The following is a 25903-nucleotide window of genomic DNA, read 5'->3' as shown; positions in this document are numbered from 1 at the left end:
TGCGCGAGATTGGGCCATGGTCGCTGGGGGCCGATGCTTAAATCTCGCGATATTTCCGCTGCTCCGGACTGGAATTAAGAGCTGCTTCTCGCGAGAGCCCGTGCTGAGGGCTCTGTGAGGCCCCGTGTGTTTGTGTGTGTGTATGTGTGTTGGTGAATGTGAGTACGGGGAAGCTGCGGCCGCCATTTCAGAGAGCTTGCCGACACTGTCGCAGGGGTGGATCCTGAGCTGCCGAAGCCGCCGTCCTGAACTCCCGCGCGGGCTCCTCTAATCCCATTGTCTCTTTTAGATTCGCTTGGGCCTGTCCGCCCTCTGAGCCTGAAATTCGGGCTGGGTGGTACCGCGGCCTGGGCCTAGCGGCTTAACAGTAGCAACAGCGGCGGCAGCCACAGCCCCCCTCCTTTCGAATACGAGCACCGCAGGACCCGGAAAGCCCGCACAGGTGAGGAGGCATCGCGGACCCTCGTATTTTCAGGGCTTTTTTGAGGTTTGGTTCTTTTCTGGGTTGAGTAGGCACTCCTTAGGCGATTTTAAGCGACCGGATTGGGGGCGGGCGGGGGGGGGGGAGGTTTTCTAGAAATCGTCTTTTCGACGACCGCACCCTTTTCCGATCGAATATTTTTCAGGGTTTTCGGGTGGCGTGGGCTCTAGAGAGGTTTCGGGCAGATGGCGACCTGTCCCTTCGAGGCCCGGGCCGACCGCGACCTCCCAACATGGCGCCAGCCGAACGCTGCCATGGCACACAACCCCTCCCAGCCGAGGGAGTTTCCCTTTGCCCCTAAAATGGCAGCGCGGGTTTTTGCGCGAAAACGGCGCTGTGGCTCGAAATTCTCGGGTTCTGTTTTTTGAGGCGCTGTAGGCTTTTTAAAAAGAGAGTACTTAATCTGTCTAGCATTGGGGACATTTTAGACTTAATCCAAGCCTACTAAAGTGGTCCCGTTTTAGTCATTCTGTGGGACCTCTCTGAAGTTTTTGAATATGTCCGGTAAAAAGGAAATTTAGTACAATTTAAAATTGTTTACTAACCTAATTTTCATTCTCGCTTTTTACCTAGTCGTTTAGAGAAAATGGCAGACGATATTGATATTGAAGCAATGCTTGAGGCTCCTTACAAGAAGGTGAGAAAAAACAAGTCGGTGAGGTTTATCTATTTCTTAATTTAGCATTATTCACGAAACTACTGCTGAAATGTAAACTAACCTCCCCGGAGCCCTCTTGATTTACCTTATCAGAGATGCATTACGTGTAACTTACAAAAGTAAATATATGCTATTGATGTAATAATATTGTGCAGTAGTTTCACTTCAGCGTGATGAATAAATGCCCATCTATCTCTCTTTGTAGACTTGCCTAACGATATCTCACCTCTACTCCCATGAATTCACCTTTGATTCCAGTGTGAACTGTCAATCATAAGGTAGTAATTGAGTGACTTATCGCTGTACCGTGGTCCCCTAGGTAAAATGACTCAACTAAGAATTACCAGCTCCAGTTTGGTATAGCAAAAAGGTGAATGTAGTGGTTTGGGAAAACAGCAGGGGTCCAAGAATAACAAAGCATAACCAGTCTGTGGCAAGCAAATCTTTAAATAAGACAAGTCTTACAAGAAGAAATGGGTGAGATTTAAAATTTATCCTATACATAAGACTGGTGATAGTAAATATTAAAACAGGCAGGTGATGATCTGCTGCTCAGTTAAAAATTACTAAAATTCTTGGATCCCTGAACAGAAAAAATTTCTTAAAGCGAAAGAGGCAGTATCACAACTTAGAGTCACTTGATGACTGTTTAGCTGTTCTCCATATTGTTTTATTTTTAATTCGTCCCTGCCATAATATTTCACACTAAAAACTACAAAGGAGTTATTTTGGCTAATAACGTAGATCCATTTCAGTATCACAGTAAAAGTAAAGTGTCTTTTCATTCTTTCACCACCAGTTGGTGGTGAAAATAACAGTATGCATGCGTTATCACTGATGTCACAAACTGTAAGCTTTGTAAGTTAGCACTTATACTCCTATAGCTGATGTGATCAAACTTGAAAATAAACATTTCGCTAAACCTTTTAAAAATAATACATTTGTTTTGGAGTGTATAGATCGACCATGTGGTACCAATTTGGATGAATTCTTTAAAGCTTTGAATAGTGTACTTAGTTTGTAATACTTAGACTCTTGAAGCTCTACTTTCTATTTTAATGTTAAGATTCTGTCTTAGTTTAACATGGATGTAATTCCATGTAAACAGGTATGGAAGTAGGACTGGTGGATTATTAATTGACTTTCTTGGGTTCTTGGGAGTCAACATTACTAAAGCAGTGTGAATCCCTGTTTGCTTCAGGGCGAGATGTGTGACAGAGGTGGCATCAAGCTCTTACAGTCCCAACCCTCCAACGGAAATGGGCGAAGATCTCAGGAATGGCATCGGTCACAGGAAATCGATAGTGGCTGGCTGCTAGCATGGCCACTTGGGGCTTAGGCAGAAATAGAGCCATGGTACTGATCAAAGGGGCCATAGCACATGGAATAAAACTGAAAACAGGACTTCATTCATGTTTTATAGAAATTCTATTTAACCACTTCAACACTGTAAATCTGGATAACTTAATATCTATATAAGAAAATTTACCATGTTAATATGCATTTTTACTTTTGTATCTTGATGACTTAATTTGTAAGCAACAAAGTGGTTAAACATACATCCATCTAAATTTTTTTATAGCCTTCCATGTTAAACTATAAATAAGTAATTAGTTTTAAAATTGTTTTGTATTTTCTTATTCCTATTCCCTTTACCCTTTGACAACTTGAAATGTTACCACTTCGTCCTCATGATGTTCTTCTATCAACCCTGCTTAGGATGAGAACAAGTTGAGCAGTGCTAACGGCCATGAAGAACGTAGCAAAAAGTAAGTTTCAAGAAGGGACCTGGGTTGGGGGGGTAGGTGCTGTACATGATTGAGACTTTAAGTTGTACCCCTGTGGTTAAAGCATCACACCTAGATTCTCTCCTGAAGCTTTTCTTTGCCTGTTTTAGAAAAGTGGGTTCTTTTGGGAAGATACACTATTTGAGGATGTAAAACTATGGACTCTCCTTAGACTTCAGGAATGGGTGTCATTGGACACCTTCCCCTCCATGTCCATCCATGACAATCTGGATGAGTTCTTATATTCAAGCTTGTCTAAAATTTGTTAACTTTGGCTTAATATTTATTATTTAATGTCATCAATAAAGCTGTTATATATCCACTGAAGATGGGTTAGAAAGAAGGTGATAACTGTGGGAAATGTGTTTTGCCCTAAATTACTGAAGAAGTCAGAGCTGTGACTTATTCATGCTCCTTGATGCTTTAAGATTCTTTTTGTAATAATATTACAGCATACTTCAGCATTTCTTAATGTTCTTACATGGCTTTCATTGTCTTAAGCTTTTTAAACTCTGATAGAGTTAATAGAATGGAATTCCAGAAAATTATGCATGTTACTTGTGCAAATAACTAACCGTTAATAGGAACTCAGTGACAGATGAGTACAGAATACAGTGTGAAAGAAGTCTAAATAATAGTATAAACCAAATGCACTTTATAAGATTTGATCCTGTTGAGTTTTCTTTAGCTCTAAAGTAAATGATAGCATCGCATGTTCTATATCATAAGCATTAAGATGTTTTATTAGCTTTTGTGATGTCATATTCAAATGTTTTGTTACATTCATGACCTCATAATACATTACAAAAAATGATGGTAATGAGAGTCAGTCACTTGATTTCTTTTTGGCTCTTCCAAGAGCTCAAAGTGTTTCATAATATACTACCTCAATATCTCACAAGAAGTTTGTAAGGTAGGTTAATAAAATTTCATGAAATAGTTGAGATTGTCTAGACTGGATTGTTCAGGCTTTGCTGCACCAGTATTCTTACCCCCTAGAGTATTGTAGGAATTGCTCAAAATGGTAAAATTTGTAGGATATTTCCTATATTTTTTCTGCATGGTTGGGAGTCTGTTATCGCTCTTCACTAATCACTTTAATGGGTATTGAGTTGGGTTTAGTTTTGAATTGTTATAGTTTGAGGCAGTCAAGCCAACCAATCATTGCATGGTTTAGTGTCCTTTGATTTTATACCTTTTACCAAAGTATGTTTCCTAATTAACAGTTCTGATTTGCAATTTTGCAATTAAAAGGTAGGAAGGGGTATCCATATAAATTGAAATTATCCAGTCTCTAGATAACATGCCTAGTGGACCAATAAAGATCTCATCTCTAATGAAGACATTGGTAGTGCACATGCTTTCTTTGTTGTACCATTCTTTAGATGTCTTGCTACTAATACCATCTTTACTTGTTACCTTCCTGCAACTAAAGACTACCAAACTTTTACAAGGCAATTGAGCATCAAGCTCTCAATGACTGGTGCTTAGTGGCTTTTATATAAAGTGTGAAGTCTTAAAAGACTAAACAGAAGAATGGACAATTTCTTTAATTGGCCATAGGAGTCTTTGTTTAAGGGAAGAATATTCACAAAACTTCAACTGTCATCTGGTTTCTTTTTAAATGTACAAATTATTTCTGTCAGACTTCTCATGGTCAGTTGAAGCTGACTCCCTTGTTTTGCCTGAAGGGAATTAATCTTTCAAATGAATTTGAAAGTTATCTAGGAGAAAATTTTTGTTATAAATTATAAAACAGACTGTCCTGTGCATTAGTCTTTAGTATGAATGAATTAAGTCTCTTAATCAGAGGAAGGTGCCACGTTGCCAAATTTTTCATTCTGAAACTTCATTGTTCTTTAAAAGCCATTAGGTATTGGGATGTAGTTTTAAGATAGTAAGAAAATGCACATTCTGAGAAATTGAGAGTTGACTGACTAGTAAATGTTTTCTTTTAAAAAACTGTATAATTCTCAGTACATACACTCAACTGATTTCAGGTAATAAGCTTAACACAAATTGTTTATCTATTAGCCTTTCTGAAAAGCTATATCCCTGAACTTGGCAAGATCTCAAAGTATGCGTTTTTAAGTACCTGAGCTTGCCTTCGTGGGAGTATCATTAGTATAACCAGTTTTGCAAAGTCTCAACCAGCATCCATTCAGTTCTTCTGGAATTACTCAAAAAGGATTAAAAGAAAAATGACACAGTTGAAATATATTGGCTACTGTGGTGTGGATTATCTATAAATTTTGGAATAAATGACTTTTCTATTTTTTTTCTTATTTTCCAGAGTACTTTGCATTTAATATTTAGATCTTCTTACATGGAAGAGGTCAAATCCAGTTATAGCAAAACACCTTTACAGCAGAGACCATATAACCAAAAAGTCCAAAGGCCCAGCCCAGTGGACCATTTACTTCAATGATGTTCAGTACAAAATTCCACTGCCACTAAAGACTTTGGAAAGTCCCTTTTAAGTTGTAACAGGATTTGACTATTAGTGTGGATTTTGATAACCCTTCTTTAGTTAACTTAATAAATGTTCTTTGAAGCTTCATTTTATTGTAGAGAAGTATTCTGCTTTCTTGCACCCTTAAATTTTTGTCTGGGCTTTCATAAAGAGGATTATATTTCTGAATGTCTTAGTATGTTGCTGTCTTTTTACCTGTCTGGGGTTGCCTTCAGATGTGCGTGGGGGCTCATTTATGAAAAGTCCTAGGAAGACCTTAAGTTGAAATTAGCTCTTCAATTTTTGAGTCCTTTTCCTTTGGCACAATAAATTTTGGGCCTAAAAAGAGGTAAATTGGAAGGTTGGCTGCCTCTCTGCAATGGGCCATCTATGAGCAGAGCAAATCTTTGTCCTTTTTGTGAGGGATGGAGTGTTAACTTTGTCCCCTACTTGATAATATTTAGGATTTTTGATAGCTATCTCACAGAATTCTTCAGTCTAAGAGATAGTTTCAGGTTTTTAGGCAACAAAGTTGGAATGTTATCTGTTGCCCTTCTGGGCATTGCTTTGATAACGTCTGTAAAAGTAATGAGTGTAGCCTAATTTTCTGTCATGTGCTACCTAGCATATACATTTCTGACAGTCAGGTGGATTATCTTGAAATTTTAGACAAAGTTTCTGCCTCCTTGGAAAGCTCTACATCTCCTTGTGATTGGAGTGTGGGTTTCAAGATTCCAGAAGGTGGGTGTCTTCATTTTCTATTTTCAATGCACTCTAAGATGACCTGCTTTACAGGTTCTCTGAGGCAGACTTCAGTTGCTCGTTGTGCTAAGCTTGCTTTGCTAAGGACTAAACAGTTAAATTTCCAAATGATGTAGTTATCACAATGTTTAATCTTTTTGCCACTACAAAATGACCTTTAAGTGGATAAGTTTAATTTGAAATGTCTTTCAATTTATATTGGAATATCTGAAGGCACCTCTAAAATTTAGGTGATGACAGAGGTATGAAATAGATGGGTGGTATGCTGTGAGGAATACAGAAAGGAACAGGAGAAGATAATGCTGACTGGCTTTTTTACCTTTCAGAGTTTGAAAATTTATAAAGATTTATAAAGGTGTTGATTCTTACTGATTGTATCCCACAGGCTTGTATAAACTGGCATAAAAATGGCATGCTCCAGTATCTGGTGTACTCACTGTAACCTTAAAAAGAAATTATTTGAAATGGTCACGTTAAAGTCCAGGAGTGAAAAAAATAAAGTCCAGGAGTGTCAGAGTGCATTTTACTGTGTTAGTTTGTCATTTATCGTTATATGTAACAATTTTGCCCATGAACTCCAAAATAGTGATGCTTGTATGGCCCTTTGAAAGTATAAAATACTCATATGTGCAAATTGGGTCAAAATAGGCTTTACTTGAGAAATCAGTGGGTTAATGACAATTTTTATGTTTGATCCAGCACTAATAACTTGATGAAAAAGTATTCTGTTGTTAACTTTGACTTCATATTTTGTGGATTACAGTAATACTTGGTTGGCCAGTTACGTGATCGGACTTTCTGTTTAAAAGTTCAGATTTTGATCTATACCTACCAGCAAGTCCTCTCCTTGTTAAAGCTATAGCTGACTCTCAAGAAATATCATCATAGTATCTTTCTCTCTCTCAAATGATTCATTAGCAGCTGACTGCTGATTTTCAGTAGTAGAAGGCAAAGGTGGGGTGTTGTTTACCTTACCTTGGAATTATTTTTCCATAAGTGATTATTATGTATCATTGTATGATAGTAAAAATAGCAAAATAATTTTACAAAAATGTTTCTGACCGTAAAGGGAAGTATATTTTGGCAGATTCTTAAATCAGCAAGATGACAGTGACTTTTTTCTTCTCAGGAGGAAAAAAAGCAAGAGCAGAAGTCGTAGTCATGAACGAAAAAGAAGCAAAAGTAAGGAACGGAAGCGAAGTAGAGATAGAGAAAGGAAAAAGAGCAAAAGCCGTGAAAGGAAGCGAAGTAGAAGCAAAGAAAGGAGACGGAGCCGTTCAAGAAGTCGAGATCGCAGATTCAGAGGCCGCTACAGAAGTCCTTAGTATGTAACTATAATTATGATGATACTGGTTTGAGAGATTTCTCTGGGTATCCAGATAGCAATGTAACCAGAGTGATTTGAATTGTGGGATTTTATTTTTCACTATTATATAAGGATTTTGGCATCAAAAAATCCAGTAGAAAATACAGTGTGTGGACAAATAATACTGGTTTTACTAGGCATACAGAACATTTTCTGTTACTGCCATCTAAAAAGTACTTTAACTGTGTGCCATTCCAAACTAGATTAAAGCACTAAAGTGCTTTTAAAAAAAGATTGGATATTGTAGTGCCAAATATGTGAAAGCATAAAGTCTGTGAGCTATTAACAGTATTCTTTACTGAACATAAGTTATTTAAAAATTTAAAACTCAGTTGGATTCAAATTATAAATATATATATAATTAGTCACATACGTAATTAGTTAACAATCTTGTCTGGCTGTTTTCAGCTGAAATGACACACTAATTGTGAATTTTGTGTATGCTTTTTTATATTATTGGGGGGGGTGCTCATCACACATCTTAAAGGTATTTTAATAGCAAGAATGCAGTAAAAGTGCTCTTGAAGGTTAAAGCACTGTGGAAATTTGGATGTGGTTATTTGAACCAGTTGGAAATAACTATAAGTTATTTTTAAAAAGCTAAACTGTACAAATGACTTTGGAAAGAGCCTTACAACTCTTAAGCAGGGATTGAATCTAACAGTCCCTAGTGCCTTATGATGTTCTTTCTTATTAATAAATATATTGTTGTAAGCAGTGGACTATTAAAATTAAGTTTTAATTGAATTTGATTGAATTCAAAGAGAGATTGAATTCAAAGAGAGTCTGGGATCAGAGCCTTGGCTTTTTCACTTGATTAAGAAGGATTCTTAAGCTTTAGTTTTCTCATCTTTTAAGAAGGAGGTGTAACTACTGATACAAGCTTTGAATGAGAAGAGGATTAAATTAAAGCACCCACAATACTTAGTGCTATTGATGAAATGTTTTGGTATTACTTGAAGCAGATAAAGTTAGTAACACTTAGAGTTCTGATTCTAGTTTTTCAATGAGAGGATTCCATTCCTTGTTCTCCAAGGTCCTCTTAGCTGATTATTTTACAAACTTTGTAACAGTTTAAAAAGGACCACAATGTTTAATTTTAAGTGCTCTTTTGGGAAAATACTTTGCTTTTTGTCCAGTTTATCAAAATTTACTTGATTCTTTTTTACTAGAATGAACTTAATATTGGGGAAGATTACTTTAATAATTCTGAATACTGTTATTTCTCATCAATGATGGATACTAAAAGTCAGCCTGTGATTCTGGTCTGACTTAAAATTGACTTGGTTCTTACGTTTGGTTTCAGGTAATCTTTAACTACCAAGGCAGTAATTGGAACTTTTACAATTAAAGGGGAAAGAAATAAAATAGCTTATAGACTTATCCAATAAATGTATATTCTTAATTGTCACTTTTAGTGTGATTTGCAAAGGACCTGTTTAGTACAGTTTTATTTGGGCCTTGTTGGGTGTAATAGGTACATGTAGAGTCCATGACAACAAATCTCAATGTGAATTGAGGACCACTATATATTTTCATTTTGCTACCCATCTGGTAAAGGAAAGCAGGATGAGCACTAAGAGACATCTGACCTGACCTTTTAAGTTAGTTTGGTCTTTCAAAATAAAAGGGCCATAAAATACTGGGCTTTTTTAGAGTGTTGTAAATTACAGAGTAAAGCTTTGAAAACACACTTCTAATATAATCAAGTCCTGAAAAGAAATTTTCCTGAGGGGTTGATGAACTTCCTTCACATCTTTAGTACTGCTTTGTCCCCAAGAACTGAAGTGTATGACATGCTTAAATATGCTTATATATAGCAGTTTTGGAGACTTAACTGTTAAGTGGAAAAATTGGAATTGAATGTAAAGAATAAGTCCCCTATTTTTTAAAAGAATCTTCTCAAGGGAATTCCCTGACAGTCCAGTAGTTAGGACTGTGCACTTTCACTGCCTATGGCCTGGGTTCAATCCCTGGACGGGGAACTATGATCCCACAAACCATGCAGCATGGCCATAAAAAGTTACTCAAAACATATGAATATTGTATATGTATGTATATATAAACATGTATATTCCTGAGGAAGGATCTGCAGAGATGCACACCAAGTTGTTAATTATACTTATTCCTGGTGTGAGGGAAGTTCAGGATAATTTTCACTACATGTGCTTCCCCCAACCCCCAAACCTCAGGAGTGTACTCATAAATATGTAATCAAAGAAAACGAGACTGAAAATTTAAGCATTTTCAGAATATTAACAATTTTGAGGCTGTAACCTTTGGTCTTGGCACCTCTCAGTGGTCCAGGATGGATAACTGTAAGAACAGTTTGCCTGGGATAGAGTTGAAAGTCTTTTATTTCCTCTTCATAATTGAGGTGGAAAACAAACAGCCTAAACAATGTTAAACTTGCTGGAGAGCGCATGAACGCGATCTTAGCAAGACCCTAACCCTGTAACTAGTGTAATTTTGTGTTTCCTTTTTAGCTCCGGACCAAAATTTAACAGTGCCATCCGAGGAAAGATTGGGTTGCCTCATAGCATCAAATTAAGGTTTTTAAACATACTTCTGAATTGTTTAAATTGTTTTTCAAGGAACTAATGTGGTGTACTTGTTTGGGTAACTTTTGAAATTTCTTAACTTTGCAGCAGACGACGTTCTCGAAGCAAAAGTCCATTCAGAAAAGACAAGAGCCCTGTGAGGTAATCATTGTCTCCATTTCTTTTGCAATGTTAGCTTTTGTAAAGTTTTTACAATTTATGCTACTGCAAAATTTAATGACATCCACTAACTTGGATTATATTAAATCTTTATTCCGTTTGCAGTCCTATTGTTATTAATGTGAATTGCAAAGTTTTCAGTAACTTGTATCCAAGAAGAATGGAGCAAAAATGGCCACTTTAATTGTAGATATTCTATGTGCTTTTATTGCTCTTTATAGTAACTAAAAAAAATTTAATGGTAGCTATTGGAAACTTGAGACTTTATTTACCTTCAGAAATAATGAGTTTTTGAAATAACTTCCTGTGGGAAAATAGTGAAAATAGTCAGGAGTTTTATCATTTGGCTCCCTTACTTGAGAGAAGTGTTTAATCTCCAAACTCTTAACTGAATTGACTTGTGCTTTTTACTCTTCTTGACTGTTTCTGGGAGGTATTTTTCTCTTAAATGAAGATAAGACTGACCTAATCCAATCTACAGTTTTGGTTCAAGGAACATTTTGTTACATGATAGCATTGTTTTTTACTTCTGGTTTCCCTTAAAGGGAGGGTGTCTTTTAACTAAGTATCTTGTTATTTGGCATATTCTAATTCTAGGATTTAAGTGACAGCCTTAATGATTTTAAAGGGTTTCTGTAACAAATACTGAGTTTTTACTCTTTTATTACTTAGTTTTCTATTCTGAGAAGGCTCATTTTTAGTTCTCCTTCTTTGGATCTAGTTGGCTTTGTATCTCTGTTTTATAGTAATAAGTTTAAAATAACTGTGGATTTCCCAAGGGATGTACCTGAGGTTTGTAGTTGGAGTGTTTCAAAAATACTTCCTGAGAATGTCAGAACATGGTTAAGAAAGAGCGTATTTATGCTTATATTTTTAAGGATTAAAACCTTAATCATAGTGAAATTTTATAATAGATAATTTTAGTAGTGGACATTGTTCTTTTTCTTTGACTTTCATGATGTTAAGTTTCATCTACAGTGTTCTTTTACTTTTCTCACTTATTGGGCATTTAAGTTTGCTCAGTAAATTTAGAAGTGTAAACATTTGTAAACATGAGTAAATTAAATCCCACTGTTACTTGTCTCCATACCTCCTGCTTTTTACTTTTGATTTGCTCGTTGTTAGTGTGTCTATGCTATAAGAAGTATCAAGTATTTTTTTCAGGTACTGAATTTGTAGTCTTAGTAAGACCAATCTAATTCTAGTAAACAGCTACCCCACTATCCTTTATGACTATTTGAATTTATGAAATAAAGTTCTTAAGAGTCCAAATCAGTTCAGTTCAGCCACTCAGCTGTGTTCAACTCTTTTTTTTGCGACCCCATGGACTGCAGCACACCAGGCTTCCCTGTACATCAGCAACTGGTGGAGCTTGCTCAAACTCATGTCCATCGAGTCTCTGGTGCCATCCAACCATCTCATCCTCTGTCATCCCCTTCTCCCGCCTTCAGTCTGTCCCAGAATCAGGGTCTTTTCCAGTGAATCAGTTGTTTGCATCAGGTGGCCAAAGTGTTGGAGCTTCAGCGTCAGTCCTTCTAATGAATATTCAGGACTGATTTCCATTAGGATTGACTCTTTGATCTTGCAGTCCAAGGGACTCTCTAGAGTCTTCTCCAACACCACAGTTCAAAAGCATCGATTCTTAAGTGCACAGCTTTCTTTATAGTCCAACTCACAAAGAGTCAAAATAGTTTCAGTCATTTGTGGTTTACTTTCAAGTTATTGTTTGTGATTATGAAACTGAGTTTTACTCTGATTGCTTTTTGGGAAAACATCCTTTCTGCTAGTTTGGACCAGTTCAACATTTGTGTCTAGTCAGGGGTTATTACTTGTGAATGTCAAACTCTTGGGCTTCTGATTGGCCGTTTATTATCCTGGAGAGAATAACATTTGTAAGATTGAGAGACCAGTGGACTTTGGTCCTGATAATGTAAGATAGTATCAGAAGAAACATTAGAAACTCATTATGTTGAAGGCATTTGGGTCATATTGAATTATTTTATGAGCATTTTATATATATCTTAGTGAAAATGGGCTTGGGAGTAGTGACACTGGTTTCAGGAAAGTTTATCCTGTTTACTAAAAATATGTATTAAATGTTACTTTGAAAGAAGTTATGAAGTTAATTCTATACTCTACTCCTGTTAGGGAACCTATTGATAATCTCACTCCTGAGGAAAGAGATGCAAGGACTGTTTTCTGCATGCAGCTGGCAGCAAGAATTCGGCCAAGGGATTTGGAAGAGTTTTTCTCTACAGTTGGAAAGGTAATCTAAGCTTACCTGTGGAGCTAATTTAAGTAGAAGTTTAATAATTTAATAAGTTTAAGCGGCAGTTTAATAATTGTCAGTGTGACAAATGAGAAATCTAAACCAAATTATTTGGTGGAATTTAGTTAGGGAATTTATTTTTATTTTTGGAAATTGATGTATTTTGATAAATGAATTGAGCCTACAAATTTGCCTATTTTAAGAAATCTTCATTGCTTGTTTCATAATATTGTTTATGTGCCTCTTTTGAAACGATTATACTTATTGTGAATGGTTGCATAAACAGAACCCTGTGTTAAGTGTATGTTTTCTTTTTAGGTTCGTGATGTGAGGATGATTTCTGACAGAAATTCAAGACGTTCCAAAGGAATTGCTTATGTGGAGTTTGTTGATGTTAGCTCAGTGCCTCTAGCAATAGGATTAACTGGTCAGCGGGTTTTAGGAGTGCCGATCATAGTACAAGCATCACAGGTAACTTCCTAGTTAAGAATTTGAGCATGATGGTGCTAGAAACCTGCTGTTGCTTAGTGTTGTAGTGCCTTGAGCCTTACAAAATCACCTCTTACTACCTTGAGTTAGATGTTCTCAGGACAGCTTTTAAAAACCAAAAAAACCTGATTCCTTTGATATATTTGTATTCTCAAAATTCTCTTCTGTCTTAGTGTAAGTTGGAAATACTTGTTTCATGCTGAAGAATTGAACTTGTTTTAGAATTTTATTGATTTATGATGACTTACTTGGGGATAGAAGCATCTAAGAACATGTTTTCCCCTTTCTTTCAAATGGAATGTTTTTCACATTTTTTAATATATTTTCACAATTTTTATGAAAATGTCTTTTAAGATAACCCAGATTTAATTTCTCTTTGCTGATTTTTCACGATAATTGACTTGCCTTTGGAAAAATGAAATTAGGGTTAATATTGTAGTTCATTTAGATCTGGAAAAACCAGAATACATCACTACTGAGTATCTGATATGAAAATATTTTTAGGATTTATCATCAGTACTTATTTATACTAGAAAGACAAGTTACTTTCTGTGACTACCAGATAACTTAGCTTTTTAAAATGGAGAATATAGATCTTAAAGATCTTTTTTTGGCCTCATTGCATGGTTTGTGGAATCTATGTTCTTCAGCCCTGGATTGAACCTGGCCCTGGCGATGAAAACACCAAAATCCTAACTACTGGACCGCCAGGGAATTCCCAAGGATTTAAAGAATATTTTCTGAGCAATATGAGATAACAGTATAGTTGCAATATGAGATAACAGTATAGTTATTCTCATTTCTTTTCAGACCCCTGAAATAAGTACTTCACGTAACTTCTGAGCAATCTGGTTGCTCATCAAAAGCTTTTAATATTTTATAGTTAGGCACAGGATTTAACCAACTCTGAAGTGAAATTGCGGTTTTCACTGTTAACAAACTCAAAATTTGGTCAAATTACTACCATCTATCTAATGTTTTAGGAGGATGTAACATTGTTGAGTACCCTTTGATTATAGGTAAACAGCAGGAGCCCAGGACTTCCCTGGTGGCTCAGATGGTAAATAATTGTTAAGGTGCAGGCTGTGGGTATCCTTGTTCAATTCATTTCATGCGACAGAGGACAAACCTTATAATAGTGTGTACTTTGTCCTGGCGAAGGGCTGAGAAGGATCAAGTTTATAAATGAGATTTTGAATGCATTTAATTTTAACCTCCTATGGTGCCCCAATTTGTTAAAGGAGTTTGTGTTGGAATGTAAATTGAGAACCGTTTCATTTGAGGAGGACTTGATAGGAGAAAAATGACTGCTGAACCTGAATGGTTTACTTAGTTTGATTTATATTGCATAAGTTCTTTAAGATGGGTAGCCAGTTGGTATACTGTATATTAACAGTGATCTTGAGAACACATTTTAGTGAATGAGTAAGTTTAGTTCTAGGAAGTAATCTTAAACATTTCTACATTTAGTACATCTGATACCAGGATGCTGCTTTATCAGTTTTGTATATGCTCTTAAATCTAAAAATTTTTTTTTACTGAAAAATACAGTAAAATCTAAAATTTTAATTTAAAAATTTGGCTTTGGAACCATTTTAGGTGTACCATTCAGTGTCACTACTGACAAGCATATGAGGTGGAATCATACACTATTTGTCCTTTTATGTATGACTTAACACTTAGCATAATTTGGTATCATTTGTCATTAAGCAAACCTAAGATGTGAGTGGGATTTACTATGTTCAAAATGGTACTTATTCACTGTAAATTGATGGGCATTTTGTCTTATCTGACTTGTAGGCAGAGAAAAACAGAGCTGCAGCAATGGCAAACAATCTACAAAAGGGAAGTGCTGGACCTATGAGGCTTTATGTGGGCTCGTTACACTTCAACATCACTGAAGATATGCTTCGAGGGATTTTTGAGCCATTTGGAAGGGTAAGTCTCAAGTTTTTCAGTGGATCCTAAATAGGTTCTTGAAACAAATGTAGCTGCATAATTTATCTGCTTTGTGATGTTTCTAAGATATTAATGTTAAGATGGGAGGGAGTGGTTCTATTAGAATTTTTTAAAAAGTCAACCTGAATGATAAAATGTACTGTACATTGGAACAAGAGATTTTTTCCCCCGCCTTGGTTTATTTTGGGATCCTTTTCTTGCTGAAAATTTAGGAGTGTGTAATTGCAGCATAGCACTATATAAGCTTCAGCTGTACAATGCAATAATTTGACTTACATCATGAAATTAGTACTGTAATAGGTGCAGTGAACATCTATCATCTCATCCAGATACAACATTAAAGAAATAGACAACAACATTTTTTCTTTTGTGATGAGAACTCTTAAGTCTTAACTTACTCTAAGCTTTACTCTTGAGCCTTAGTTTATGACATACAACTGTGTAAATAATCAGACATTGCATTTCTGGATCAGTAGGCTGTGGTGTGGTGGTGGTGGATTAGTCGCTAAGTCGCGTCTGACTCTTTGCGACCCCATAGACTGTAACCCACCAGGCTCCTCTCTGTGCGTGGAATTTCCCAGACAGAAATACTGGAGTGGGTTGCCATTTCCTTCTCCAGGGGCTCCTCGCAACCCAGGAGTTGAACCCACCTCTCCTATTTGGCAGGCGAATTCTTTACCACTGAACTACCTGCTCTGTATTAAACTTTTTGTGTGGTCATGAATAAAAATCTCGGTTCCTGCTGTACTTTATCCGCTACTTAATCTTTATTGCTTTTGGATATACATTTCATTGTTCTCTTTTGCTATCCCACTCCTTTGTTAAATTGTTTTGAAAAAAAAATAGTGAAAATGTTAAGTCATTCAGTTGTGTCTTAACTCTTCGCAACTCCATGGACTGTAGCCGGCCAGGCTACTCTGGCCATGGGATTCTCCAGGCAAGAATACTGGAGTATGGGTAGCCATTCCCTTCTCCAGGAGATCTTCCTGACCCAGGTGGAGCCCTGGTCTCCTGCGTTGCAGGCACATTTTTTGCCACCTGAGACCAGGTAAAGCCTAAACTGGGAAATCCTAAATTATTTTAAGTGTTAATAATGAGAACGTTTGGCTGTTGATTTTTGTGGGTAGTTTCTAGTTATTGGAAATATTGTAATTATGCATAAATCATAATTACATCAATCATTACAAAATAATATGTTCTTGAAACAACAGATACATAAAGAAATATATGGATGCTGTATTTTAATTTTTCATGCTTCTGTGTGGCTTGCTTTGTTGCAATATTGTGATGTAACTACAATTCCTTCCTTTGTAATAACACAGTTCCCTCATTTAAGGTGAATAGTCACTGCTTTGTAGCAGATTCACAGAGTTGTACAAACTATCAACCACATCCAGTTGTTATTTTTAATTACTCCAACATTTTGGGCAGTTTATGTCTGGCATAATTGCATATTAATGTTTGGTGTATTTTAGCATAATGTGAAGGAAACATGTTGATTTGGTTTTTTAACATATTCTACAAATAATTTCAGATTGTGTTTTTTCTTGCAAAAGATTAAACTTACATGTTAAGTTTAAGGCCTGCTTATATGTTCCCAGGCCTCTAGAAAGAAGTTATTCTGGGCACGAGGGATTTTTATATGTTTTCAATTTCTTTCAGGGAGAGACATTTTAAAATTGTACTTCAAGAAATTTTTTGCTCCTCCTTTTCACTTGCATAAATAATCGTGGTTTTCATTTTTAGATTGAAAGTATCCAGCTCATGATGGATAGTGAAACAGGTCGATCCAAGGGATATGGATTTATTACGGTAAGCAGTTAACCATGATTAATATAATGAGTTGAACTTTTTTTTTCAATCTGTGTAGCATAGTGTAAAACTTGAGTAGTTATTCATAGTGGGGAAGGGATAAAGTTAATATTTTCAAGTGGTTTAAATTAGTTTGCTGTTAGTGGCCAATTTTTAGTAGCTGTGAAAATATCCTCCCAAATGCAAAACTTCCAAGTACTTTGCTATCTTCTTGTTTATGGACAATTTATTTAGCCAGCTCCTCATGTAATTGAAGGCAATCACTTCTTAAGTTTAACCGTGTGACCCAAGATGTTAGTTGCATTAAAGTCTTTTGGAGTACATTTTTACTTTTTATTATGGACATAATATGGTTTGACATAACCATGATCAGGATTGCCTCAAGTAGCTGACCATGGAAACCCAGTCCTTGATAGGGTATGAAGTGCCAGCTGGAATAATTGTGAATGGAGGTACCCTTTTAAAAGTAAACTCTTACTTTTAGCTTAGTTCATGATGCAATCCAATTACATGATAACAATTTTTCAAATTATCGTTTATCCCTAGAAAGTACTGGAAACACATTTTTAGTTTAAAATATAAACACTTGTCACCATTGCCACCTTTATAGACAAAATTTTAAAAGAGGTCCCAAGTTTTGTCAAGAAATTACAATTGGATCTTATGTCCAAATTCAAGTAAAATTTAAACCTATTCTGTACTGATAGCAATGTGTTCCATTGATTGCTTTAGTTTACATTTAGGTTACATTGATTACATTATATAAAGCTTGCGCTTGTTACTCTTATCCTTCCAGATGTAGTTATTGAATATACTAGCATTAATAAGTTGAGGTTTCTTTGCCTTGCATATAAGTAATTACCTTTTATCCCCATCTCAATTATATAGTTTTCTGATTCAGAATGTGCCAAGAAAGCTTTGGAACAACTTAATGGATTTGAGCTAGCGGGAAGGCCCATGAAAGTTGGTCATGTTACTGAACGTACTGATGCTTCCAGTGCTAGCTCATTTTTGGACAGTGATGAACTGGAAAGGACTGGAATTGACTTGGGAACAACTGGTCGTCTCCAGTTAATGGCAAGACTTGCAGAGGGTGAGTTTATCCTACTGTTGTGAATATGGTAACGAGAAACATAACTCTGCAAACAACTGGAAAAGCGTGGAAAATGATTTTTTCTTATTTTGAGGTTGACTGTTTTCCTTGAGCAGCACACATGGTTTCATAGGCGAAATCCTTTGCCTTTAAGTTCTAATGGAATCTACTTTATGATGGTGCTTTTTGAATGCCACGGCACATGTTACAGGATTCCTTTTGTTTTCTATAATAATTAATATCCTCATACTTTAGTTGCAGCGTTTACTCTTATGTCCTGCTTGTACAGTTGGCCTTCTGTATCTGTAGGTTCAGTATCCTTTGAGTACGGAGGGCAAACTGTACCACACCTCTTCATATATGGGACTTCAGCCTTTGTGGAGTTTGACAACCAAGGGGATCCTGGAAACATTCTTACCCACCTGGCTACCAAAGGGCCACTGTAATTCTTAAAAATTGACTTTGGTATTAAGCAATCAAAAAATTTTCCTACTCTTAACAAAGCAGGGACATTAAGACCTATTCTTTTACAGGTACAGGTTTGCAGATCCCGCCAGCAGCACAGCAAGCTTTGCAAATGAGTGGCTCTTTGGCATTTGGTGCTGTGGCAGGTAGGAATTGAATCTTTTCTATTTGAAATCATTGTTTTTTTCACCTAATTCGAAAATTTTCCAAATTTTTGCATTTAAAAGGACTTACTGAGAATTCAATTCATCAAGTACTTTTTTAACTTACAAATTTCAGGAGTTAATGTACGGAAATGGTGATATAGGACAGACTTAGCTACTGATCATAATAAACTGTCAGGGTATTATTGAACCCTGCATACCAGTTTCTTTAGTTGAAAGTGATGTAAAATGTTAAATGTTTAAATGTATCACTTTTATTGAAGACCAGAAAGCTCCTATTGTTTCAAAGGAAAAATCTTTTGTAATGTTTGAGATTAGAAAGTTTTATTTTAAAGTCCTTTAAATGAAACTTTGAGTGCAGAGAAAACTGCTTTTCTAATTAGAACATAACTACAATTGACCCTTGAACAACACAGGTTTGAACTTCAAGGGTTATTTAGACATGTGCCTTTATTTTCAATAGCAAATACTACTGCACCATATGGTTTGTGGTCATTAAATCCACAATTTTGGAAGGTCCAAGGATATGGAGAGCCAAATAAAAGTCACATATGTATCTTAAGTTACTCAGATGGTTGGTGTCCCTAATTCCTTAAATTTGAAGGCCAGCTGTATTTTGAGATTTTGACTTACAGAATGAAGTTCCTGGAGAGGTGAGGGGAAGGAAGAGGGAGTTGAATTGATAGTTTGTTACAGTTATGTAACAATGGGCTTAGTTTATGAACACTTTGTTTTTTCTCTTTTTGTGGCTCAGTTACTTGAAATTACCCAAATCTATTAGCTAAGATAGCATTAAATTTCAATCTTAGAAGATTTGTTTGCAGAATATATGAGAGTAAACCACTGTATTTTGGACTTGAGATGACAAACACTAATCTAAGAAAGTATGGTGATTTTCAGTTACACATTGGTCCCATGATCTTATAAAGCTATAAAGTGAGACTCTGTCAATATGTAAAATATATAGGATTGTGGTACCACATCTGAATATAGGAAAAGTTCATGTGGTTGCTTCATGATTTCCTTTTCAATTGAGAACCCATTAATTAAAGGAGACAATCATTTCTGCTTCTATATTATTTATTGTGGGCGCTTCTGTGTTTTCCTTTTTCTAGTTGAATATTTGAGAGCTTGTTTTTTCTTTAGCATCTCATGGTTCCTTTCAAACTGACTTAAATTTTGAAATCCGATAGGTAAAGTTCTTTAAACAACCATGCTAGTGTATCCACATAAGAAAAATTGCAACTATTAAGCATTTCTGTAATTATGAGTCATTTGGTGACTCCAGGTTTTCCTATATTGTTTTGTTTTGACTTTTTGAACAAGTATTAGTCATTTCATTTCTTTATTGTGAACACATAGTCACTGAATGCCACCTAGTGTAACTGAAGATACTAAAGAAACCCATCACTGCAAAAATAACATCGTAGTCTCTGGTTTTCAGAGTTACTGTTTTCTGAAAACGTGTGTTCTCCTATTGCTTCCCATTGTTAGGTCATTCTTTCAATAATTTAGAAAAATGCTTGATTATTTACCATATTTTGGTTTTTTGGTAGAGGCTGGTACTTTAGGGATTTAATACAAAGACACAATTAATTTTTAAACAATCTTACCTTATACCCTGGGTGCTGTATCAAGTATATTGATTTGGTTTGTTAACAGTATCTTTGCCTAATTATAGATTTTCTGTGTTGTGGACATTGTTAGTTCCCTCAGTTTTTTGTCCTGATGAATGAAGAATGATTACACTTGCCTGGGCACATTTATTGTGTGGTTTACATTAAGGCTGATAATGCTGAACATACGTATGAGTTGCTTAAAATAGCCACGTAGTTACCTATTTGTTACATTTACACTCCCCCCCTCCCACTTTTTATTGTTAATTGATGTGCTATGCTTAGTTGCTCAGTCGTGTCCAACTGTTTGTGACCCCATGGACTGTATGTAGCCTGCCAGGCTCCTCTGTCCATGAGATTTTCCAGGCAAGAATATTGGAGTGGGTTTGCCATGCCCTCCTCCAGGGGATCTTCCCAATCCGGGGATTGAACCCAGGTCTCCTGCATTGCAGGTGGATTCTTTACTGGCTGAGCCACCAGGGAAGCCCATTGTTTATTGATAGATGATTCTGTTTTCTTAAAACTTCCCATAAATTGCTATTCTGAATTAGTAATCACATATTTGCATAACTGGGTATATTTCTCCTGTCATTAAAATCTTACACATTCGGTATTAAAATGCTGAATGTTAATGTATTTGAGGGCCTTGGCCTCCTAAGTTCTTGAAAGCTGTTTTTTGAAACCAAGAGTGGCCCATCACTATATCAACATGTCTTTGTTCTGAAAGTTTAATAGCTGTTTTCTTAGATAAGTTCTTATTTTTATGAAACCCATGCTTTGTTTCCTAACTGGTTCCAAATGACCTGAAGAATAATTTTTGAAATTTTGATTATATACACTTAATATAGCATGGATTTCTGATGCTTATACATTTTTTCCCATTTTAGGAAAAAAAACAAATTGTGTTAAAATTTAAAGTTTATTGACAATGTTCCTATGGTCATATCTTCAAGTTCCTTCAGTATACACCAGTTACATTTCTTCAACTCCCTGAGATGCCAATTTTGAGCACCTAGGACCCAGGTATTCTTACATCCTGTATGACTTGGGCTGCTGATCCCTTTTCATTTTTGCCCATGTTTTATGATTTTCTATACTCAGCAAGAAACCCCGATAGTAATAAAGTATGCAATTGAAACATGTTATTGAAAATTAGGTAATTGAATCCAATTTCTTTGTTGTATTATTTTAAACTCAAAAAGATAGCTTTAGATACTATGACATTTTGTTTACTATTCATACTTCTGTTTTCATTTGAAATTAAGAAAGCTGCAGCTTTCTCCTCATTTGCCTTCTCATGTAGAATTTTAATGATTATATATGAGAAACTGTATTAGTAGAAATCACTACTCTGTTCATTTTTAAGAGAGACTAGATGCTTAAATTTTTCTAGTAATACATAGATTATAGTAAATCTAACTAGATTTCATTTATGCCTCATTAAATTTCCAACATAGGCTAAGAAACCAGACCTAATAAAACTATCACTTTCTGGGCTGGACATGACCATTTAAAACTTAAAAGGACTTAAAAAATAGTATATACATATGGTTAGAGTAGTGTCACTACTTATTGACAGTGTTTGACATTTACTGTTGGCAGTATTCTTTTACTAGTAACTTCTAAATGTAAAATGCTTACCAACACTGATAGAATAATAAAAAGTTGAATAACCCAAGTACTTGGAATTGAATTCTCAAGATCAGGGTTTTCATACATTTTCTGACCGGTGTGCTTCCCTTTCCCCATTTCCCATTATTCCCAAATGAATAGTAGTATAGTGGAATCCATTGAGATGTGAAAGAGTTATAGGACTAGGAAGAGAAAGGCATAAGTAAGTTACCTAGGATAGGAGGAAATGAAAAAGGCCCCAAAGCCTTGTCAATGAGGAATGGGGAAGGAGGTTTGGCTGCCAGGTTTTACTATAAGTTCGTTTTGATAAACCCTGCTACCATAGTCCTCTTTTATTAATGCTCTCCTGACATTTACCCTGTTAGTTGAGGCTCTTCATTGTTCCTGCACTGAGCTGTAGAATTCTCTTTTGTTATAGATTTGCAAACAAGACTTTCCCAACAGACTGAAGGTGAGTTGAGTTTTTTATTTGTTTTTTAAGTGGATATAAATGTAGCATAAGACATAGTTGTGCGTGTATATATATCATTATTACTGTAGTTTGTCTTTTTGGCCCGATTTTGTCAGAATGACATACAGTGTCATTAACCATAAGCTATCTGGTAATTTATACAAATAAGGCCTAATATGCATCATTATAGTTAACCTGAATAAAGATGGTAAATGTCCGTGCCTTTTTTTTTTTTTTTTTTTTGACTGTAGTTTGCCTAGAGTTTTTTTCAGCTTTGTATGCTTATCTTTGTATTCTGATTATAAGCTTTATATAGATATCAGACAAAGAAACTTGTCATTTAAGTAGGCAAGGGAGTCTGAATTTATTAAGGTCAGGAAAAATTTAACTCCAGTGATTTGCATTAACAAATCACTGACAGGATGCAACTTCTTATTGACTCCCAATTTTGAATGTAATCTTTAAAATTATCTGGTATCATTTTAAAGAATGAGAGTTAATTTTGTTGCATCATTTGTTGTTATTACTATAAACAGTACCAAGCAATGAGAAGATTATCCAGAACTAAGTTGCATGCAGATTTCAGAGATTGAAACAGTTTATAAAATAATCTGTTTTTTTCTTGGTCTTAATTATCAAGTAAATTCTGCCATTTTATAGAGCATTCTGTTGCAGTAATTTGGTATCTTACAGGATATACTTTAAAGTCTATTGAGTAAATCTGTATGATAAAGGTCTATCCTTATTACTTGACAGTCAGGAATTGAATGTGTATCTTTATTTTTTTGGCAAATGAGACAATTGTATTCAATCTTATTTTTTCCTAACAGATTTTTGAAAGTAAAACTGGTGGATTTTCCTTAGCTATATATTTCTATGCTGAATTCGTTGTGTTCTGCATTCATCTAGGCTGAGCTGGAATATTTGCATCATACATTTTCTAATATTTTTCAGTATTGATAGTCTATAATGACCTTGTAGTATTTTTTCCAAGCATACTACTTTGGTTTATAAGGTACACAGTGGGCTTCATTTTTTTTTTTTTTTTTTTAATTACAATACAGGCACACTTGCATCTTTAAATTTCTCCAGTAGAATATGACGTTAGTTATTTCAGCGTTTTTATTTTCATAGTTTTATGAAAGACTAATACTTTATCAAAATAAACTATAAAGAAGTGAAAAAGCACTTGTTATTCTACCAGAAATCTTTTTTATGATGTATTCATGCACAGCCCTAATTTTTATTCAATGGAATATTTCTGATACTTCTCAGGTTATTGTTCATTTTAAGTACCATAATTTCTAATGTACTGTTTTATTCGTAGCTTTGTTTATTGTTGTTATGTATTGGAATGAAATTTGATCAAATATTATGATTACGGTGAGTTCTGTATCAGCTACTGGTAATGCTTTTTAAGTCACATAAAAGCAATGGAGCAAATGTCGTGGAAAATGCTGTCATTTCAAAATTAAAACCAATATTGGTTTAAATTTGCTCCTAAGTATCAGTTTTTTTTTTAATTTTCAACAGTGACTATTGTAGATACATGTTACTCTTTTTACTGTTTCAAGTATTTTAAAAATTAGACTGTGAGACTTTGTTGTGGTAGGTTTTATAGTCCTAGGATATTAAATCTTTAATAATCTTTAAATACTTGGATGATTTTTATGTATATTATTTTTAAAACATCATCCTTTTTTATAATTGTTGTATATTTATAAGAAAATATGTGACTGTATGTTCATGGGCAGATAACCTAACAAGATTTTTATTTAGAGTTAGTCAGGATTTTAAAGATTGTGTTTTCATCACCCCCTGAGTATGAACTCTTAGTAATCCTACAAAATCAGTACTACTTCCTTGAACTGTATTGATAATTTGTCTAACTGAATGAATGTTCGCTACACTTGAGGTTTAATTTCTGTTATAGAGATAAATCTCCCAATTTATTCAAGATCAATTATCTCAAATACTAAGTTGCCTCTGCTTTCTGGCAACTAAAATAGAATATTGTTACATATGTTGATATTTGATAGCATTATCAAATATGGGGAATTAGTAAATGAACTGATGGCCCTATTTTCACTTGGGCCCAGTGGTTATATTTGTTTTTTATTCATAGGGATATACTCTGATGCATTTTCCATGAAACTAATTTCTGTTTTTTGGGTTTTTTTTTTTAGCTTCAGCATTAGCTGCAGCTGCCTCTGTTCAGCCTCTGGCAACACAGTGTTTCCAACTCTCTAACATGTTTAATCCTCAAACGTAAGTAATTTACCTTGGTCGAGTTCAAAGGGTCTTAAATTATCTTTAACTTGTCTAAGTTAATACTTAGGATGTTTCAACATATTTCATAGTTCAAGTATTGCTACAATTCTGACCATTTTACTGTTGTTATTTTTATGCACATTACTAATTATTTCCCTTGACTGTGTTAGTAAGGTTGGAATTCAGCTGAAAACTTTGCATTTTGTTTTCCATTTATACCTAGTAGTTTTTCTGTGAAGTTTCTATCAGTATTTATTTGTATTAACAGGATAGTGTTCCTAATCCTATGAAATGATGATAAGCTTGATATAAGTAGCTTTCGAAAGATGTCAGTTAACCATTTCAAAAGGCCCATGATTTTTAAAATAGATTATTGTATCATTTCATGAGTTTGAGTTCTTCTAATGGACTTAATACTTTGTTACAGAGAAGAAGAAGTTGGATGGGATACAGAGATTAAAGACGATGTGATTGAAGAATGTAACAAACATGGAGGAGTTATTCATATTTATGTTGACAAAAATTCAGCTCAGGTATTTTGACTGTTACTTTCTGTGTCTTAATTTTCAAACATACTTGGGTCGTGGTTTTTCCTTAAAGAAGCTCAGTAGTATCCTGAAAACATACTGACTAAATATACTCACTCCACAATAAAAAGTTTTCAAATAGTTGAAGATTAGATCAGGTCATCGCGTAATGTTGCTGGTTCGTATTCAAAGCTTGCCATGAAATCTGGTACCTGGCTTCCCTTCAGCTGCTTTCAAATCATAGAAGATATAACACGGCTAGTTTTGTGGATAATGAACTATTTTCAGTAAATTTCTAGGTACATATTAGCTAGTGGAGCAATTATATGGTTATCGAGCAGTTTTTGTACAGTCAATTTGAGTAATCCTGTTGGTATCCATGTTGTATAGATAGCACGTTAAATATTTTTTGTTGTATTTTAGGGCAATGTGTATGTGAAGTGCCCATCGATTGCTGCAGCCATTGCTGCTGTCAATGCGTTGCATGGCAGGTGGTTTGCGGGTGAGTTTGACCTTTTTTCTGAGTAATTTTTTTTTTGGACGGTGTGAGTGAAGATGCTAACCATCATATCTGTTTCTTTCAACAGGTAAAATGATAACAGCAGCATATGTACCTCTTCCAACTTATCACAACCTCTTCCCTGACTCTATGACAGCAACACAACTACTGGTTCCAAGTAGACGATGAAGGAAAATATAGTCCTTTATGTACATAGCTTTTTTTCTTTCTTGAGAATTCATCTTGAGTTATCTTTTATTTAGATAAACAATAAAGAGGCAAGGGTCTACTGTCATTTGTATACAATTCCTGTTACCTTGGAAAAATAAAAATGTTAACAGGAATGCAGTGTGCTCATTCTCCCTAACTAGCAAATCCCACTGTATACAAAGCTGTTCTCTTGTTCTGCCTTTTAAATGTACATGTAGAA

At 35.2% G+C, this 25903-nt stretch overlaps 1 protein-coding gene across 6 annotated transcripts; it reads left to right on the top strand.

Moving 5' to 3' along the window:
* The first annotated feature begins 130 nt into the window (after positions 1–130).
* On the top strand, positions 131–25817 carry RBM39 (RNA binding motif protein 39). 6 transcript variants are annotated; one of them, XM_061127170.1, is made up of 19 exons: positions 134–442; positions 1055–1118; positions 1345–1417; positions 2341–2495; positions 2859–2908; positions 7270–7464; positions 9993–10058; positions 10155–10208; positions 12375–12492; positions 12814–12966; positions 14785–14922; positions 16690–16755; positions 17644–17848; positions 18382–18459; positions 22126–22176; positions 24363–24444; positions 24875–24980; positions 25398–25476; positions 25562–25817. In XM_061127170.1, exons 4-19 carry the CDS (start codon positions 2460–2462, stop codon positions 25660–25662), a joined length of 1578 nt encoding a protein of 525 aa, XP_060983153.1. In that variant the 5' UTR covers positions 134–442; positions 1055–1118; positions 1345–1417; positions 2341–2459; the 3' UTR covers positions 25663–25817. The 6 variants fall into 6 exon arrangements, with proteins under 6 accessions (XP_060983157.1, XP_060983156.1, XP_060983155.1 ...); XM_061127172.1 differs by lacking the exons at positions 1345–1417; positions 2341–2495 and having other exon boundaries at positions 132–442; positions 22144–22176; XM_061127169.1 differs by lacking the exons at positions 1345–1417; positions 2341–2495 and having other exon boundaries at positions 132–442.
* Positions 25818–25903: the final 86 nt, after the last annotated feature.

This window comes from Dama dama, chromosome 23 (assembly GCF_033118175.1).
Source record: "Dama dama isolate Ldn47 chromosome 23, ASM3311817v1, whole genome shotgun sequence".
NCBI classification, from domain to species: domain Eukaryota; kingdom Metazoa; phylum Chordata; class Mammalia; order Artiodactyla; family Cervidae; genus Dama; species Dama dama.
Note: the sequence above shows the minus strand (reverse complement) of the source record. Positions and strands in the feature narration are given on the sequence as shown.

What these genes read in the sequence shown, in the direction of transcription:
- RBM39 (XM_061127169.1), top strand. Translation starts at nt 1,068, where the DNA reads ATGGCAGACGATATTGATATTGAAGCAATGCTTGAGGCTCCTTACAAG. An exon ending in AATGGCAAGACTTGCAGAGG is followed by an intron (nt 17,849 to 18,381) that starts GTGAGTTTATCC and finishes ATTCTTTTACAG; the next exon opens with GTACAGGTTTGCAGATCCCG. An exon ending in GCATGGCAGGTGGTTTGCGG is followed by an intron (nt 25,477 to 25,561) that starts GTGAGTTTGACC and finishes TTCTTTCAACAG; the next exon opens with GTAAAATGATAACAGCAGCA.